The following is a 15,787-nucleotide window of genomic DNA, read 5'->3' as shown; positions in this document are numbered from 1 at the left end:
GGGCAGCCTTGTCTGGTTCCAGTTCTAAGTGGGAATGATTTCAATTTTTCCCCGTTCAGTATGATGTTGGCTATGGGTCTGTCATAGATGGCTTGTATCATTTTTAGGTATGTCCCTTCTATGCCTATTTTCTTAAGTGCTCATATCATGAAAGGGTGTTGAATTTTGTCAAAAGCTTTTTCTGCATCTATTGAAAGAATCATGTGGTCTTTGTTTTTGCTTCTGTTGATGTGGTGAATTGTATTTATAGATTTACATATGTTGAACCATCCCAGCATCCCTGGGATGAAGCCCACTTGGTCGTGGTGGATTATTTTTTTGATAAGTGTCTGGATTCGGTTAGCTAAGATTTTGTTGAAAATTTTTGCATCTATATTCATTAGGGATATTGGTCTGTAGTTTTCTTTTTTTGTGGCATCCTTTCCTGGTTTTGGTATTAGAGTAATATTCTCTTCATAAAAGGTGTCGAGGAGGTTTCCGTTCTTCTCGATGTTGCGGAATAGTTTCTGCAAGATAGGTACTAGTTCTTCTTTGTAAGTGTGGTAAAATTCAGGTGTGAAGCCATGTGGACCGGGACTTTTCTTTTTAGGGAGATTTTTAATTGCTGTTTCTATTTCAGCTGTTGAGATTGGTCTGTTCAGGGAATCTATTTCTTCCTGGTTGAGCCTAGGGAGACTGTGTGTTTCTAGAAATTTGTCCATTTCCTCCACATTTTCCAGTTTGTGTGCATAAAGATTTTTGTAGTATTCATAAATTGTATGTTGTATCTCTTTGGGATCAGTTGTGATATCTCCTTTTTTATTCCTGATGGAGCTTATTAGAGATTTCTCTTTTCTGCTTTTCGTTAGCTTAGCCAATGGTGTGTCAATTTTGTTTATTTTTTCAAAGAACCACCTATTTGTTTTATTAATCTCCTGAATAGCTTCCCTGTTTTCAATTTTGTTTAGTTCTGATTTGATCTTGTTGATTTCACTTCTTCTGCTGGGTTTGGGGTTGGTCTGTTCTTCTTTATCCAGCTCTTTGAGTCGTTTCATTAGATTGTCTATTTGTGATCTTCTTGTCTTTTGGTTATAGGCATTTATGGAGATAAACTTTCCTCTCAGAACTGCTTTAGCTGTGTCCCAGAGGAGTTGATAACTTGTCTCTCCATTGTCGTTTTCTTCATAGAAATTTTTTATTTCCGTCTTGATTTCTTCATTTATGAAGTAATCATTTAGTAGGAGGTTGTTTAATTTCCACGTTTTTATGTAGAAATGTGAGTTTCTGTTAGGGTTGATTTCTACTTTTATTCCACTGTGATCTGAGAAGGTACATGGTATGATTTCTATTTTTTTAAATTTCTTGAGATTTTCTTTGTGTCCTAGGATATGGTCAATCTTAGAGAATGTCCCGTGAGCTGATGAGAAGAACGTATATTCAGTGGATTTTGGGTAGAATGTTCTGTAGATGTCAGTCAGACCTCATTGTTCTAGAGTTTTGTTTAAGTCCATTATTTGTTTGTTAATTTTCTGTTTGGAGGATCTGTCTCGTGCTCTCAGTAGGGTGTTGAAATCTCTGGCGATTATGGAGTTGCTATTAATCCATTTGCTTAGCTCCAGTAAAGTTTGCTTTATGAATCTGGGTGCACCTAAGTTGGGTGCATATATATTTAAAATTGTTATCTCTTCTTGTTGAACTGTGCACTTCACCATTATATAATGACCCTCTTTGTCTTTCACTACTTTTGTTGGTTTAAAAACTAAATTGTCTGAAATTAGAACTGCCACACCAGCCTTCTTTTGGCTTCTATTTGCTTGGAATATTAATCTCCACCCTTTTATTTTTAGTCTATATGCATCCTTGCAGGTTAGATGTGTTTCCTGAAGACAGCATATACTTGGCCTGTATTTTCTTATCCATTCAGCCAGCCTATGTCTCTTGAGTGGAGAGTTTAAGCCATTCACATTTATTGAGAGAACTGATAGGTAAGGTAGATTACTGATCATTCTGTTGGGTTGGATGTTGTTGCTATGATTTCTGTCTTGAGCCATTGTAATATCTGGCCTTTAATATCTTTGGGTTTTGGTTGTTTTTATATTCGTGGGTTATTATTATGATGTTCTGTGCGTAACGCTGTTTTAAGTACATCTTGTAGGGCTGGTCTTGTCTTGGTGAATTCTCTGAGCCTTTGCTTGTCTGAGAATGTTTTTATTTCTCCTTCATATACGAAGCTTAGTTTTGCAGGGAATAATATTCTAGGCTGGGCATTGTTTTGTTTCAAAAGAGTGAGAATGGGGCCCCAGTCTCTCCTTGCTTGTAAAGTCTCATTAGAGAAGTCTGATGTTATTCGAATTGGCTTTCCCTTGTATGTTACTTGGTTCTTTTGTCTTACAACTCTTAGAAGGGCCTCTTTAGTTGATACTTTGGTCAGTCTGATGACTGCATGTCATGACGTCTTCCTGTTTGCATTGAATCTCCCAGGGGTCCTCTGAGCTTCTTGAACTTTATATCAAGATTTTGAGCAAGGCCTGGGAAATTTTCCTCTATTACATCTTCAAATAGCTTGTCCAACCCTTGAGTGTTGTCTTCTTCCCCTTCTGGTAACCCTGTGACCCTCACATTAGGTTTCTTCACATAATCCCACAGCTCTTGTAGGCTTTGCTCTTTTCTCTTGTTTCTCTGCTCTATTTCTGTGACTGATTTATTTAATTGGAGGGTGTTATCTTCAAGCTCTGAGATTCTTTCTTCTGCTTGATCTACCCTGTTTTTGAGACTTTCCACTGTATTTTGTAGTTCCTTGAATTGATTCTTCATTTCCAGGAGTTTGGTTAAACTTTTCTTCATTGTGTCTATTTCTTTTTCCATATCCTGGAGGCTTTTTGTGGTTTCTTTGTGTTGGTTATTGAGTTGTTGTTGCAGCTCGGTGAGTGTTCTTTTTTTTTTTTTTTTTTTTTTTGTGACAGAGTCTCGCTTTGTTGTCCAGGCTAGAATGAGTGCCGTGGCGTCAGCCTAGCTCACAGCAACCTCAAACTCCTGGGCTCGAGTGATCCTTCTGCCTCAGCCTCCCGAGTAGCTGGGACTACAGGCATGCGCCACCATGCCCGGCTAATTTTTTTTTTTATATATATATCAGTTGGTCAATTAATTTCTTTCTATTTATAGTAGAGACGGGGTCTCGCTCTTGCTCAGGCTGGTTTTGAACTCCTGACCTTGAGCAATCCGCCCGCCTCGGCCTCCCAAGAGCTAGGATTACAGGCGTGAGCCACAGCGCCCGGCTCGGTGAGTGTTCTTATGATCCACATAGGAAATTCCTCTTCTGTCATATTGGTTGCCTGATTTTGGTTGGTGTCCGTTTCTAGGGGGCTGGTGCTCCTCTTTGGGGGTGTGTTTTCCGTTTGGTTCTTCATATTTCCTGAGTTCTTTCGCTGATTTCTTCCCATGTTGATCAGTTGTTGTTTCTTTCCTTAAGTTATTGTTTGGGTATTCACACAACTTGTTTAGTTTCTGAGGCGTTAGGTGGTGTCTGTGGGTGAGATTGGGCACTCGCTGTATATTGAGTCAGTGGGTGCCGTGGAAAGGCTGTGCTAGATGCCGTCCCTGTCAGTAGGTGGCGTTTGCTTGGAGGAACACGCTATGCTGTTGATTTTGTGTCCTGTTATCAGCTCTTGTTCTGGGCGGAGCTGGGTTGGGTAAGCCTGCCCTCAGGCAGTTAGCAGGGGTCAAAGTTCTGTACTCTGCTTCCAGGGAAAGCTGTCAGGGTGGGGCTGGAATGGTCCTGCTCAGCCAGAAAGTCTGGGTGTGGGGGTGGGGCTGTCTGAGACCCCCAGTCTGGAGCGGGCCTCACTTCTTTCCACCCTCCCCAAGTCCACAGCTACTCCTGGGCCTCTGCCAGCAGGCCAGACCACAAGCCACCAGGCTTCCCCGGACTGTGATGCCGGCGGGGAGTTTCCCTGCACAGGAACGCGACCTGGGTTGGGTGCACGGCCTCCTCCTGGGAGGAGGGTTGCCCTCTAGGATGCCGATCCGCCCCTGGAGGCACACACACCTCAGTAGGCTGTTCAAGTATAACCCTTCTGTGCCCCAGGCAATGCTAGCCCTCGGTGCAGGGGGTCTGGTCTGCAGGTCCGACCTCTGGGTCCCAGAGTTCAAACTGTATCCCCACCAGGGAGAGGATTTCCGGTCCCAATTCACCCACAGGGAGCCCAAGCTGGGTCTATGTCTCTCAGCCTCTGATTCGGCACCGTTCTCCTGGGAACACCATGCCAGCAGCACCTGGGAGGGCGGGCGGGTAGGGAGCTCACAGTCTGAGTTCCCCTGAGTCAGGTGTAGGGTCCCAAAAGGGAAGGTCCCGTTCCCTTGAGGTGCCTCTGGCTGGTGGCTGTATTGTCTTTCTGGGCAGCCACAGGTAAGGTCGGCGGAGGGGAGGAGGAGGCAATATGGCGCCTGCCGCGCGGCTCGGCTCTGTGCACACGGAGGTGCCCGGAGGAAGTTGGGAACCTGGTGCCATGTCTGCTACAGGCTCACCGCTGGCTGGCGGCGGCCGTCTCTGGGCTGATGTCCGCAGGTCTCTCCACCCGCTGGGGAGCCCACCAGCAGTCCCGAATGCAGGGGAGGGGAAACAGCAAATCCACCTACCCTTGCCGCTGGTCTCTGGGCTGCTCCGGTGGTCTCAGCCTCCAGTTCTCCTCCGCAGCCTCCTCCCGTGGAGTCTCCCGGGGTCTCAGGTACCCCTCCTTCTGACCCTCATCCGCTGTATGCTCATCTTCTGGCTTCTTTCCTCTAATTTCTGCTAGAATCTGTCTTTTCTGCAGAGACACTGTGTCTGGCGGTGTTATTCGTCCGCCATCTTGCTCCACCCCCCCATAAGTAAAGTTTTATTGGAACTTAAACATGCTCATGTGTTTACCTATCTATGGTCTATGGCTACTTTATGCTACAAGAGCAGAGTTTAGTTGCAACAAAGACCTTATAGTCCATAAAGCCTCAAATATGTACTATCTGACCATTTACAGAAAAAGTTTTCTGGTCCTTGTTCTAGATCACTGGTTCTCAAAGTGTGGTCCCTGGACCAGCAGTGTTAGCATTGCTGGGGAACTTGTTAGAAACACAAATTCTTAGCCCCACCCCAGTTTAGCAGTCCAGAAACTCCGGGAGTGGGGCCAGCCACCTGTGTTTTAGCAAGCTTTCCAGATGATGCTGATATGCTACAGTTTGAAAAACACTGGTTTAGGCCCAGAACATGGTCTCAATCCATTTTCTTTGTGAGTCATCATAGTGCTTGGTATATTGGTCTATATATATTGGGTAAACTATAAAACAGCCTTGAAAAATGCTAAATAAATGTATTATTATGCTTGTGAAATCTGGCAAAAATGGACACCCAAGGCAAGATTGAAGGAGGAAAAATGGGAGAAACCACAAGAGGGCAACATAGAAACTAAAGAGTATGTATAATAGGTGGAGGGCATGATGTAGCTAAGCAGCTAGTCCCTGGATCCCCTTCCCTTCTACCTCATTTTAACAAAGATGAATCATATATAGTCCTTGTCCTCAAAGAAGTCACAGTCTAAGTAGGGAAGTGTCCGCACCCTCTTCTCCCTCATTTACTGCCTTTCTTCCGAACTTACCTTTGGGGAAGTGTAATTGTGCCAAATTGCTGAACCTGATGCATGATAATGAACAAAGAAAATGAACTTGGCAAATAGCATTTCTGTCTTATTTCCACTTTAGGTTAGCATAGACTTCCAGACTTACTTCCTGATATCCTGGTTCTTTCCTTGGCTTGGTCTAAAATTCAAAATATCACTTGCTTTTTTTCCTTTTGTTAACGACCATCCATTGAGTTAATATTACATGCTAAAACCATGCTAAATGTTTTACATTTATTTTTACATTAAGTCCTCATAAAACCACTTTGAGTTAGATATTATTATACCCATTTTACAGATGCAAATCTGAGGATAAAGAGGTTGTGTAATTTGATAGAATTTGAACTCCAAGTCTTTCTGGTTCTAGAACCAAAGCTGGTAATAACTGTGCTATTCTGCCTCTGATAATATCCTTAAAATCTGTACCCCCATAATATGCTGAAATAAAAAAAAATAAAAAAGAAAATTAAAGAAAAGAAAAAACTTTAGGTAAATTATAAGACTGGTGATGGTCTAAAGGTAAAACTTCATGAAGGTTGTGTAAAAATCTCTAAAATTTGGAAAATAATTGCTTCTCGGCCTTTTGGCTAAGATCAAGTGTAGTATCTGTTCTTATCAGTTTAATATCTGAAGCGAAAAAACTTTGGAAAATAATGGAATACAAGATGTCAAGGAGGCGTACTCTAAATATACAGATTTCTTAGTTTCAAAAAAAAAAGGAGTGTTCCTATGTCTCCACATCCATGCCAGCATTTATTGTTTGGGGACTAATGAAGGCCATTCTCGCTGGAGATAGGTGATGTCTCATTGTGGTTTTGATTTGCATTTCCTTGATGATTAGATATGTTGAGCATTTTTTCATATGTTTGTTGGCCATTATTCTGTCTTCTTTTGGGAAGTTTCTGTAACAAAAGACACTCTATAAAAAAGACACCTGCACTCGAACATTTATACCAGCAAAATTCACAATTGCAATGCTGTGGAAACAACCCAAGTGCCCATCAATCCATGAGTGGATTAATAAAATGTGTTATATGAATACCATGGAGTACTATTCAGCTATAAGAAACAATGGTGATATAGCACCTCTTGTATTTTCCTGGATAGAGCTAGAACCCATCCTACTAAGTGAAGTATCCCAAGAATGGAAAAATAAGCACCACATGTACTCACCAGCAAATTGGTTTCACTGATCAACACCTAAGTGGACATATAGGAACACCATTTATCATGTGTCGGGCAGGTGGTAGGGGGGAGGAGGGGATGGGTATATACATACATAATGAATGAGATGAGCACCATCTGGGGGATGGACACACTTGAAGCTCTGACTCTGAGGGGGAAGTGGGGGGAGGCAATACATGTAACCTAAACATTTGTGCTCTCATAATATGCTGAAATTAAAAAAACGCCACTGGAAAAAAATATTCACCATGGGTAATATTGTACCTTTAGCAAAACCAATTCAGATTATTTAACATGTGTTTCATGTTTTAGGGCATGTGTGGGTGAGTAGAATTTCATGCTTGGGAGCATTTTAAAAAATCTCATATTTTTTTCTAGAGGTTGGTTTTGCGTGATATTTCAAAGTGGAAAATCCTTTTATATACAACTTGAAACAATAATGTTGAAAACAGTTCTTCAACCAGGTGATATTATTGTAAACAGTAAAATAATCATTGTAATAATCAGTAAACAATATAATAATCATATTGCTTCTATTACATTACATATTGCTACTGCATTGTTTCTTCAGTGTAAAATTGTTCTTTTTTTCACTCACCCTATCTACTAGCTCATACTCCTTCAGTTATTGTTCCAACTTGTCTAGTTTTGAGCAATATTTTTTTATTCATCTTTTAAGATGGTATTTATCTATTATATAAGGAAATATCTTCATTGAGGAAAACTAGAAGTAACAGAAAAACAAAAATCAGAAAGAAAACACCCATAATCCCACTATCTTGCTGTAACTATTGGTAAATATTTGCAGTAGACCCTTCCGGGCTTTGTCCTTTGTCGAAATACATTTGTATAAATAGAGTGGGGGATTTGGGGGCGGAAATTGGAACATTCCATTTTTTGCCTATCTTTTTCACTCTGTGATATGTTAGGAGAATATTTCCTTGTCAATAGATATCTATTTACATAATCATTCATAATGCTTGCATAGTATTCCATTTATGAATGTACTGTACAAGGTTTTGCCAATCCCTTCTTCTCAGACACCTAAGTTGTTTCTGTTAGGTTTTCCCCCTCTTTGCACTAACTGTCCTGACTTCCATTTACTGTTCTGAGAATTTACTTTAGAGGGAACACCATGGAGACAGATGGCAGAAATATTTTTCACTTATTTTGTCAAGATGATTTCTACTGTCAAGTAGGAAGCCCTGTGAAGAACAGAGAATTTAATAGGGATGAAGTAGAAAAATGAGGTTTGGAGCCAGATAGTCTGGGATTTGAATCTGGCTTCTGTCACTTAGTAGCTGTGGAACCTCAGATGGGTTATTTAGCCTCTGTAAGTCTCTGTTTTCTCATCTGTAAAATAGAGATAATATTTATTTCATGGAATTATCAGGAGGATTAGCATTATCATATGTAAAGAGACTGATATAATATTGGTTGTTCAAGAAGTGGTAGACATATACTAGCTATTTCCATTAAATTTTCCTTAACATACAGAACTCCAAGGAAATATCATATTTTTAAAAATGCAACAATCATAAATGTCTTCAAGAAAAACAGTGGGAAAGCTTGCTGATATGAACCAAATTGTTACTGTAACTGTAAGCAAGATGCTATGACTAGAATCCTTTGTACTAGCTTCTGCAGAACATTGATCAATGGGATCACAATGTGATTTTAAGTTACGCCTTAGTTTAACAAATTTCAGATACAGGATAAGATAGGGAACACCAAGCCCGTGGCCTTGCAATTATGAACTTTAGAAAAGTGTTTAATACCACCATTGGGCACGTGTTTCGGTAGCTACTAAATGAGTTTAGCTATACAAAAACAACTATTAGACAACCTCTATAATCTGCCAAAATGTACATATTGATTAGTAGGCTGAAGTTAATTTTGAGGTTCCCAGATACGGCCCCAAGGTTCTTTATAAAAGTTTGCTTTATTCCCCAACCTGAATGGAGTAAAGTAATAAAAGACCATTTCAAATGAAAGAACAGGAGAAAGTAGTAGTAGACAGGAGCAGATAGAACAAGGTGTTGAGTAGGCTCAGAAATGAGGTGACTCTTGTTGAACAAAGTCTACAGATCATGAAGTTTATGCAGATTGACAAATAAGGATAGCACATGCTTTGTAAACAGCAGCTATTGCCACAAGCCAAAGGGCAGTATTTACATGAATCCTGTGGCAAGGTCTATTGACCAAGCATTGACTTTTCCAGTCAAATTCATATACTTGGTAGTGCTTTCAGCCTTGTCATCTTGAAAAGGAAGGATCACATTATATATACATTGAAAATTGTCAATGTACAAATATGTTGTCCCCCAAATCAATTTTGTATGTTTTTTTTTTGAACATGGAACACATGTTTCTAAAGAAAAGGTGTTATAAAGGAATGTGAGTTTCCCAGATTTCCTCACAAAAGTGTATTTAACCCATTAGATAACTGAAATAATGTACACTGGCAATGACAAATACAATAGAACAAAGTACGCTTGCAAGCAGGAACACATCAATACACAACAAATATTTCTCGAGCCTTTCTTCTTTGAAGCTCCAAGCAAAAGTGGAATTTTCAAAAAAAAAAAAAAAGTGTAATTTTCTCTTCCCATAGCTGCAGTTTAGTGAAAAAGAAATCCTCCACTGCCTGGGAGGATCCTTCTCAAGTCAGATGGATCCATGTACAGCAGTATCCTTCTCTTTCAGTGTTTCTTGAACTTCCCTATCAAAGAATGAACTGAGGAGATTGGTGGTACAGGTAGTGGAAAAGGGGTAGGATCTCTACTGGAAGTCTCAAGCTTCTCTTTGGAGACAGTTCAAATTCTGCAGTTTATTTCTTAATATATCTACATATTTTAACAGAAAAAAATGGTATTTCAATTGGTCATTTAGGTGACTTCATTCCATCTCATTTTTTATTAAAGTTAATGGTCCAGAAATACAAACCATTTTTAAAATGTATGTATTTTATCCTTGTGTTCTCAGAAGGGAACAAGCCATTTTTATACTGAGACTCCCCATACCCTTTAGATAGTACATGTGTGTACTTGAGGATGAGAAACATGGGCACCAGGGGAAAAATCTAAGGTAAATAAGAAGAGCATAATGAAAGTAAAATTAGAACAAAAATAGCCCCACCAGCCTCTCCTTTCCTCTCTCATTGGCACACCCTTTCACTCACCAGTGTCTTGTTTTTTTTTTTTTTTTTTTTCTCTGTTAAAACCAGTCCCTGGACAGGAATGCATACTTCTTCACACTAAGATGTACATGACTAATACTAGCTAAAAGGTCACAAGGTTTTTGCATGTTAAGGATTCATAGCTTTAAAACAAAAATGGATTTAGGGTACTACCACTGGCAAAAAGAGATATATTTTGGGGGGGGCAAATATATGTGCCCCCCATGCGCTATTTGCAGAAATCACACCTCATTTCAGATTGGTATTTTAGGAAAGTATGCTTAGGGAAACTAATCATAACTTCTTTTCAATTTGGAAAGTATTTGCTTCATTTTGGAAATTGTAGGCTCTGTGGTTGTTGTTTGGTATAATGTTTTCTGTATGTTTTGTTATCTCTTATCCCTAATGACTGAAGTTTAAAGTCTAGGATGTAGATCTTCCCATTATTGATCAAAATAAATGGTGAGGAGAAATAGAAGCAACAATACTTAATAATTACCTTTGCATATTGTTGCACCCTTTACAAAATGCTTTTTTTTGGGCAAATCTAAGCATGCTTGTTTAAAGGTACATTATGTGCTATTTTATTTCAGTGAATGTAAGTGTTTAATGAAAAAAAAGAACTTGGTAAGCCAGGGTTGAGAACATGTTATTCCAACATGTTTCTTTTCTGTCTCCATCAGTCCTTATACATATGCAGGTTTAAAGGCATATATAAGCATGCTGCTTCTTTATTGATGCATAATATTGTATATAGTTATGGGGTACATGTGATATTCTGTTGCATGCATAGAATGTGTAATGATGAAGTCAGGGTATTTAGGATATCCATCACCTTGTGTATTTATCATTTCTATGTGTTGGAAACAGCTCAAGTCCTGTCTTCTAACTACAGTTTGTTAACTACAATCACCCTACTTTACCATCAAACATTAGAACTTATTCCTTCTAACTGTATGTTTGTACCCATTAACCAACCTCTTTTTATCTCCCACTCCCCTTCCCAGCCTTTGGTATTTATCATTCTACTCTCTACCTCCATGAGAACCACTTTATTAGCTCCCACATATGAGTGAAAACAACTAATATTTGTCTTTCTGTGCCCAGTTCATTTCACTTAACATAATAACCTCCAGTTCCATCTATGTTGCTGCAAATGACATGATTTCATTTCTTTTTTATGGTCAAATAGCATTCCACTGTGTATATATATCACATTTTCTTTATTTACTTGTCCAGTGATGGACTATGTTGATAAAACGGCACAAAATGCTTTTATATCCACGACCATGCATATTATTGATGTTGAATTACTGCCAAATAATAATAGGGGTGCTAATACAACATGTACCAAAAAAATCACAGTAATTCAACCCAATTAGTAATAATGGGTACCTATTTGTGTTGCTCTAGGTTCTGTCAGGGAACTTGACCTTGTCCCCAGGAGTTTTAAAATTCAGTGGTGAAAGCAAAAGAAGGGCTTCTGCACACTGGCCAACTGAGAGGTACCAGAGTTGAAAACAGAACGAATATACATAGAATCCAACAGTAAGACTTTGCCTTGTAAGTGATTGCAGCTGCAATCAAGAGCTTCAAGGAGACTCAGCTGAAGATAATTCTTCCTGTAGAATTTAGGAAAGTGAGAATAGCACCACCAGACCGATTCTTTTAAGGACCTGAGAAAGGGCAGTCCCCAGACAGGTTCTGAGTTTTGCAAATGGTGAGAAAGACCTACAGTACAGTTACAAGCAGAGGAAAAGTTCTTTGTGCAAGAAGGGGAGAGCGCTCAGAGGTACAAAGAGCAGATTTAAGGGAAAGAGGATTCCTTCTGCACACATCTGCGAGGGGAGTTCAGGCTCACTGTTGGGGGCGTGTGGGAAAGGAGGTTTTTACCCGGCTTCGGGTTGCGGGTTGTGGGTTCCCGCCTCCACCCCTGTCCGCGCCCCACACTCAGGCAACAGTTGGTCGTGCGTGGCGGCCCGTGCTCTGAGTGGGGAGGGGGAGTCTCGCGATCGTTGAGGGGGGGTGGAGGAAGGGGGGAGGGTGACGGGGGGAGGCCATGACGTAGGGTGGGTGGACGGAAGTGGGGCAGGGTTGAGGGTTATTTAAAGAAGGGGGGTGCTGAGCGGAGGGTTTGGAAGCGGAGAGATTCCCCACCCCTGCTCCATCTAGCTCTTTCCAGTGCAGCCACTGCTGCCGCCCAGGAGCCCTCGTCCCCTTTCTTGTCCCCCTCGTTCCCGCTCCAACGCCATGGAGCTGGACACCGCTGCAGTGGCAGCCACCGTGGCAGCGGCTGATGCGACCGCCACAATCGTGGTTATAGAGGACGATGAGCCGGGGCCGTCCACCTCTAAGGAGGAGGGAACGGCCACCACGGCCACCGAAGCCACCGCGGCCACAGAGAAGGGCGAGAAGAAGGAGGTAAATAGGAAGGGGGCGTGTTGTGTGTGGTGGACAAACCCTGTGCCTGGCCCCTCTGAGGGGCCCAGAGCCTGACCTTTCGGCGCCGACAGGTACCCGCGGAGCTCTGCAGGGATGGGGGCCGCGGCGCGCGGGGGGTGGGGTGGCGGAGCAGTCTGGCATTCGCTCCCCTCCCCCTTTCCTTCTTGCCGCCTGGAGGACGGGGGCGGGGCTGGGGCGCGGGCGGGCGCGGCGCCGGGTGAAGGGGTGCCCGTTATCCCAGGGCTCTGGGGCTTGGGAGCCCCTGGACAGACCCAGGTCCCCTCCACCTTCCCGGAACTGGGGTAATGGGGTGGGGGATGGGGCCGTGCAGGAAAAAGCCTCCGCCTCTCCCTCTCCTCTCCTCTCGCTCCTTCTCCCCCCCCTTCCCGTCGGCCTCTGCCTGGGAAATCTGGGCCCTTCAATCCCACACTCGCACTAAAGGGCTTTAGCCTGGGCTTATTTTTGTAATTTGAATTTCAAGGTGTTAGTAGCGCTTGGGGAGTGGAGTATGTTAGGGAAGACATTTATTTCTCTGATTGGCAGAGTCAATCTTTTGGATGGCAGGGAAAAAAAAAATCATCCCTTGTTCATTTGAACCCCGCCTGCTGAGGCGGGATGTCACCCCGAGAAAAACGAGCTCTCCGCGTTGTACCCCCCAAACCCAAATCCCAAACTGAGGAACTGTGGAGGCTGGTTTAGAAAAATTTCCAGTGTCTGCACCCTCACTCTCTCCTGCCCCGCCCCCGACGGTATAGGGTTTCACTCCAGGGCCACCCAAATGGTCCCTCAATCCGGCCCCAAGCCTTCCAGGCTTCCGCCTCCCTCTCCTAGTGGGCGCTGCTGGTTCCTGGACACGCGCAGGTTTTTTTTTTTTTTTTAATTTTTTTAAAACTCGGCGGTGCCGGGATGACTTGCTGCTAACCTAAGGGGGACCTCTCTGGCACCTTAAAGCCAAATCCAGAAAATATGTATTATCTCCATAAGACATATTTCATATGGACGGAGACATGCACATAAAACTAAAATTGGGATTAAAAATTGGCATGGGTTATAACGATTTTTGATGTATAATAAAATTGCAGAATGGATCGTTTATACGTGGATTTTTTCCGTTTATTAATAAACATCACAATTTAGAAAAGGCGGGTAATTAAAATTATGCTTTAGAGATCTCAAGTGGCTTTGTCTGAATCATTATATGATACTATACCACCTTATGAAAAGCTTTTGAGGGAAATTAACACCTTTTGCCTTGAATTAAAAGAGTAATTTTAAATTCAGTTGCTCAAGTGACATATTTTACTGTTACAAGGTTAATTAAACAGGCAATTGTAGTGCAAAGTGAAATAGCAAACACATGTTTTAAAATCTCTGCAGTATTTGGATCAGTAAGACAATATTGATGATTAAAGTTGGGCCAAATACCAAGTATCAATATAAATCAAATATTGGGAAATTAAGAAATGTGTCTAGGTGCCTTTTTCGCCCCCTAGACTGGGCAAATGTAAGTGCTAAGCTGTCTTTTGTATGGCAATAAAGGTTGTTGAATTTACAGATTGCATACATTTTTTGAATTGTGAAAAATCTGGAGACCAAGAAAAATCCTGTATAATAAACATTGAATTGATACCCAAATATTCATGAACCCTTGTAACCTCATCAGAAAGTGCCCTAACAGTAATTCATTTGTCCACTCGGGATAGGGATGTGAGGTGCTCCATGGCGGGAACTTCTTGGATATCTGAAGTTTACTAATTTAGTCACTACATCTTTTTATTTTTAATTTTCCTTTAAAATCTAAATATATACATACACCCTTGAGTCTTTACATGGCGTACTAAAAGTGCAATTTAGCCTTTCCTCATGACTATCAGCTATTGTACGCTGACAGTGACACAAAGGCAATTGAGATCCAGCAGGTTGTTTCCTCTCAATTAAGTAACTACCTCCCAGACTCTTCCAGTATTGTGTTGATTTTTTTCAATACTTTTCCTCAATTGCGACGCTGTTAGCTTATCACTTTTTAAACACCTCCTTTAGTTCCAGCGGAAATAATTTGTTAGTTTATGATAAAGGACATAGATGTAACAAAACCATAAAATCATTTAAAAACAACTGTAAAATACAAAAATGTCAGTGATACAGCAGAGGGAGGGAAATAATTATACCCGATTACCAAGGATCAGGGATGCTACTACAGTGGAACACACATTTTATCCCTGAGTTTCTGCCATTTCTTTTTGCTGTTGTGTGCCTTCATATAGTGGTCTTTCCCATGTCATTTGCTGCTACTTTTAGTCTCTGTGATATGGGTATCCAGATAATCAAACGTGACAGAATTGCATATCAAATACAAGAAAATAGTCTTCTGAATGAGAGCACCTTCATGATGAATAAAGTAGATGAGATTTAGTGAATTGACTTGTGACATTTAGCTACTCTAAGGTATTTTTGCTTACCTTCTGGTTCTTGACTGGGTTTTAAGTGACAGTTGGATAACCTAACTGTAGAAATTGGAGATGGTTTTTTTGGTAATGAAAACGTCGAGAAAAAGGTCATGGTCTTTTAGACAAGGCAGTTTGATGACCTTGTGCTGCATTCTCATGGCCTCGAGACTACCAGATAATAAAATCCATAGGAATTCATTAGAGTATCTTAGTCACCTTTTGTCTTGTCTTGTATGAAAAAATGTATTTTTGAAAACATATGTATACACACACAAACACAAATGAGAAGGTTTAGAAGGTAGGTATTTTAAAATTAGTTGTGGAAGATAGTGCCAATTAAGTAATCACCCACAGCTTTTTATAGCAGTGCTCAAGATTAGGAATTTTAATTAGCATATAATTAAATCTTTATGGTATTCTACCACAAGGTAAGCAAAAAAGTAATGAGTAAAATGTTTTTCTAAGATTAAAGCTTTACTTTTTTGTAAGTGAAGTTTACTTCTCACATTATTAGATACGTACTTGTGTATATGAGGTGAAGTAATTTTCACTGTTTTGAAACTTGAAAACTAGACTTCATATACCCTTTCAAGGAATGATTAAGGTGTGTATTTTGATACCCAATTTTCCATGTTGCTTTGAAAATAAAATAAGATTTATAGTATACAGGACAGTTTGAAAGTGTGGGTTTGAGGGGATCTTTAGCAATTTTCTATTCCCATCCATCCAGGATTACCTTAAAAAGATCCCATGTTAGATGTATACATATGAGATGATGTAAATCAAGATGGTACTTATTTAAATTAGAGTAACTGAATCGTATCTGATCAGTGTTCCAAAGTAAGACTCTGACCAGGGTCAAATTTCATAGTCTTATTTTGGATGCTCTTAAAATGGAAATTTTAGTG

General features: G+C 40.8%; 1 protein-coding gene and 1 pseudogene across 5 annotated transcripts in view; both read left to right on the top strand.

Annotated features, from left to right (window-relative positions):
- The first annotated feature begins 6,194 nt into the window (after positions 1-6,194).
- LOC142865973 (uncharacterized) lies at positions 6,195-6,314 on the top strand (annotated as a pseudogene).
- Positions 6,315-12,090: 5,776 nt separating this feature from the next.
- SMARCA1 (SNF2 related chromatin remodeling ATPase 1) overlaps positions 12,091-15,787 on the top strand; it is a 77,446-nt gene continuing 73,749 nt past the window's right edge. For all 5 annotated transcript variants that reach the window (XM_012750386.2, XM_075999470.1, XM_075999469.1 and 2 more), the window contains exon 1: positions 12,091-12,411. In XM_012750386.2, coding sequence (XP_012605840.1) covers positions 12,241-12,411 — 171 coding nt within the window. In that variant the 5' untranslated portion in view covers positions 12,091-12,240. The remainder of the gene's footprint in view (positions 12,412-15,787) is intronic.

Source organism: Microcebus murinus, chromosome X (assembly GCF_040939455.1).
Source record: "Microcebus murinus isolate Inina chromosome X, M.murinus_Inina_mat1.0, whole genome shotgun sequence".
NCBI lineage: Eukaryota > Metazoa > Chordata > Mammalia > Primates > Cheirogaleidae > Microcebus > Microcebus murinus.
Note: the sequence above shows the minus strand (reverse complement) of the source record. Positions and strands in the feature narration are given on the sequence as shown.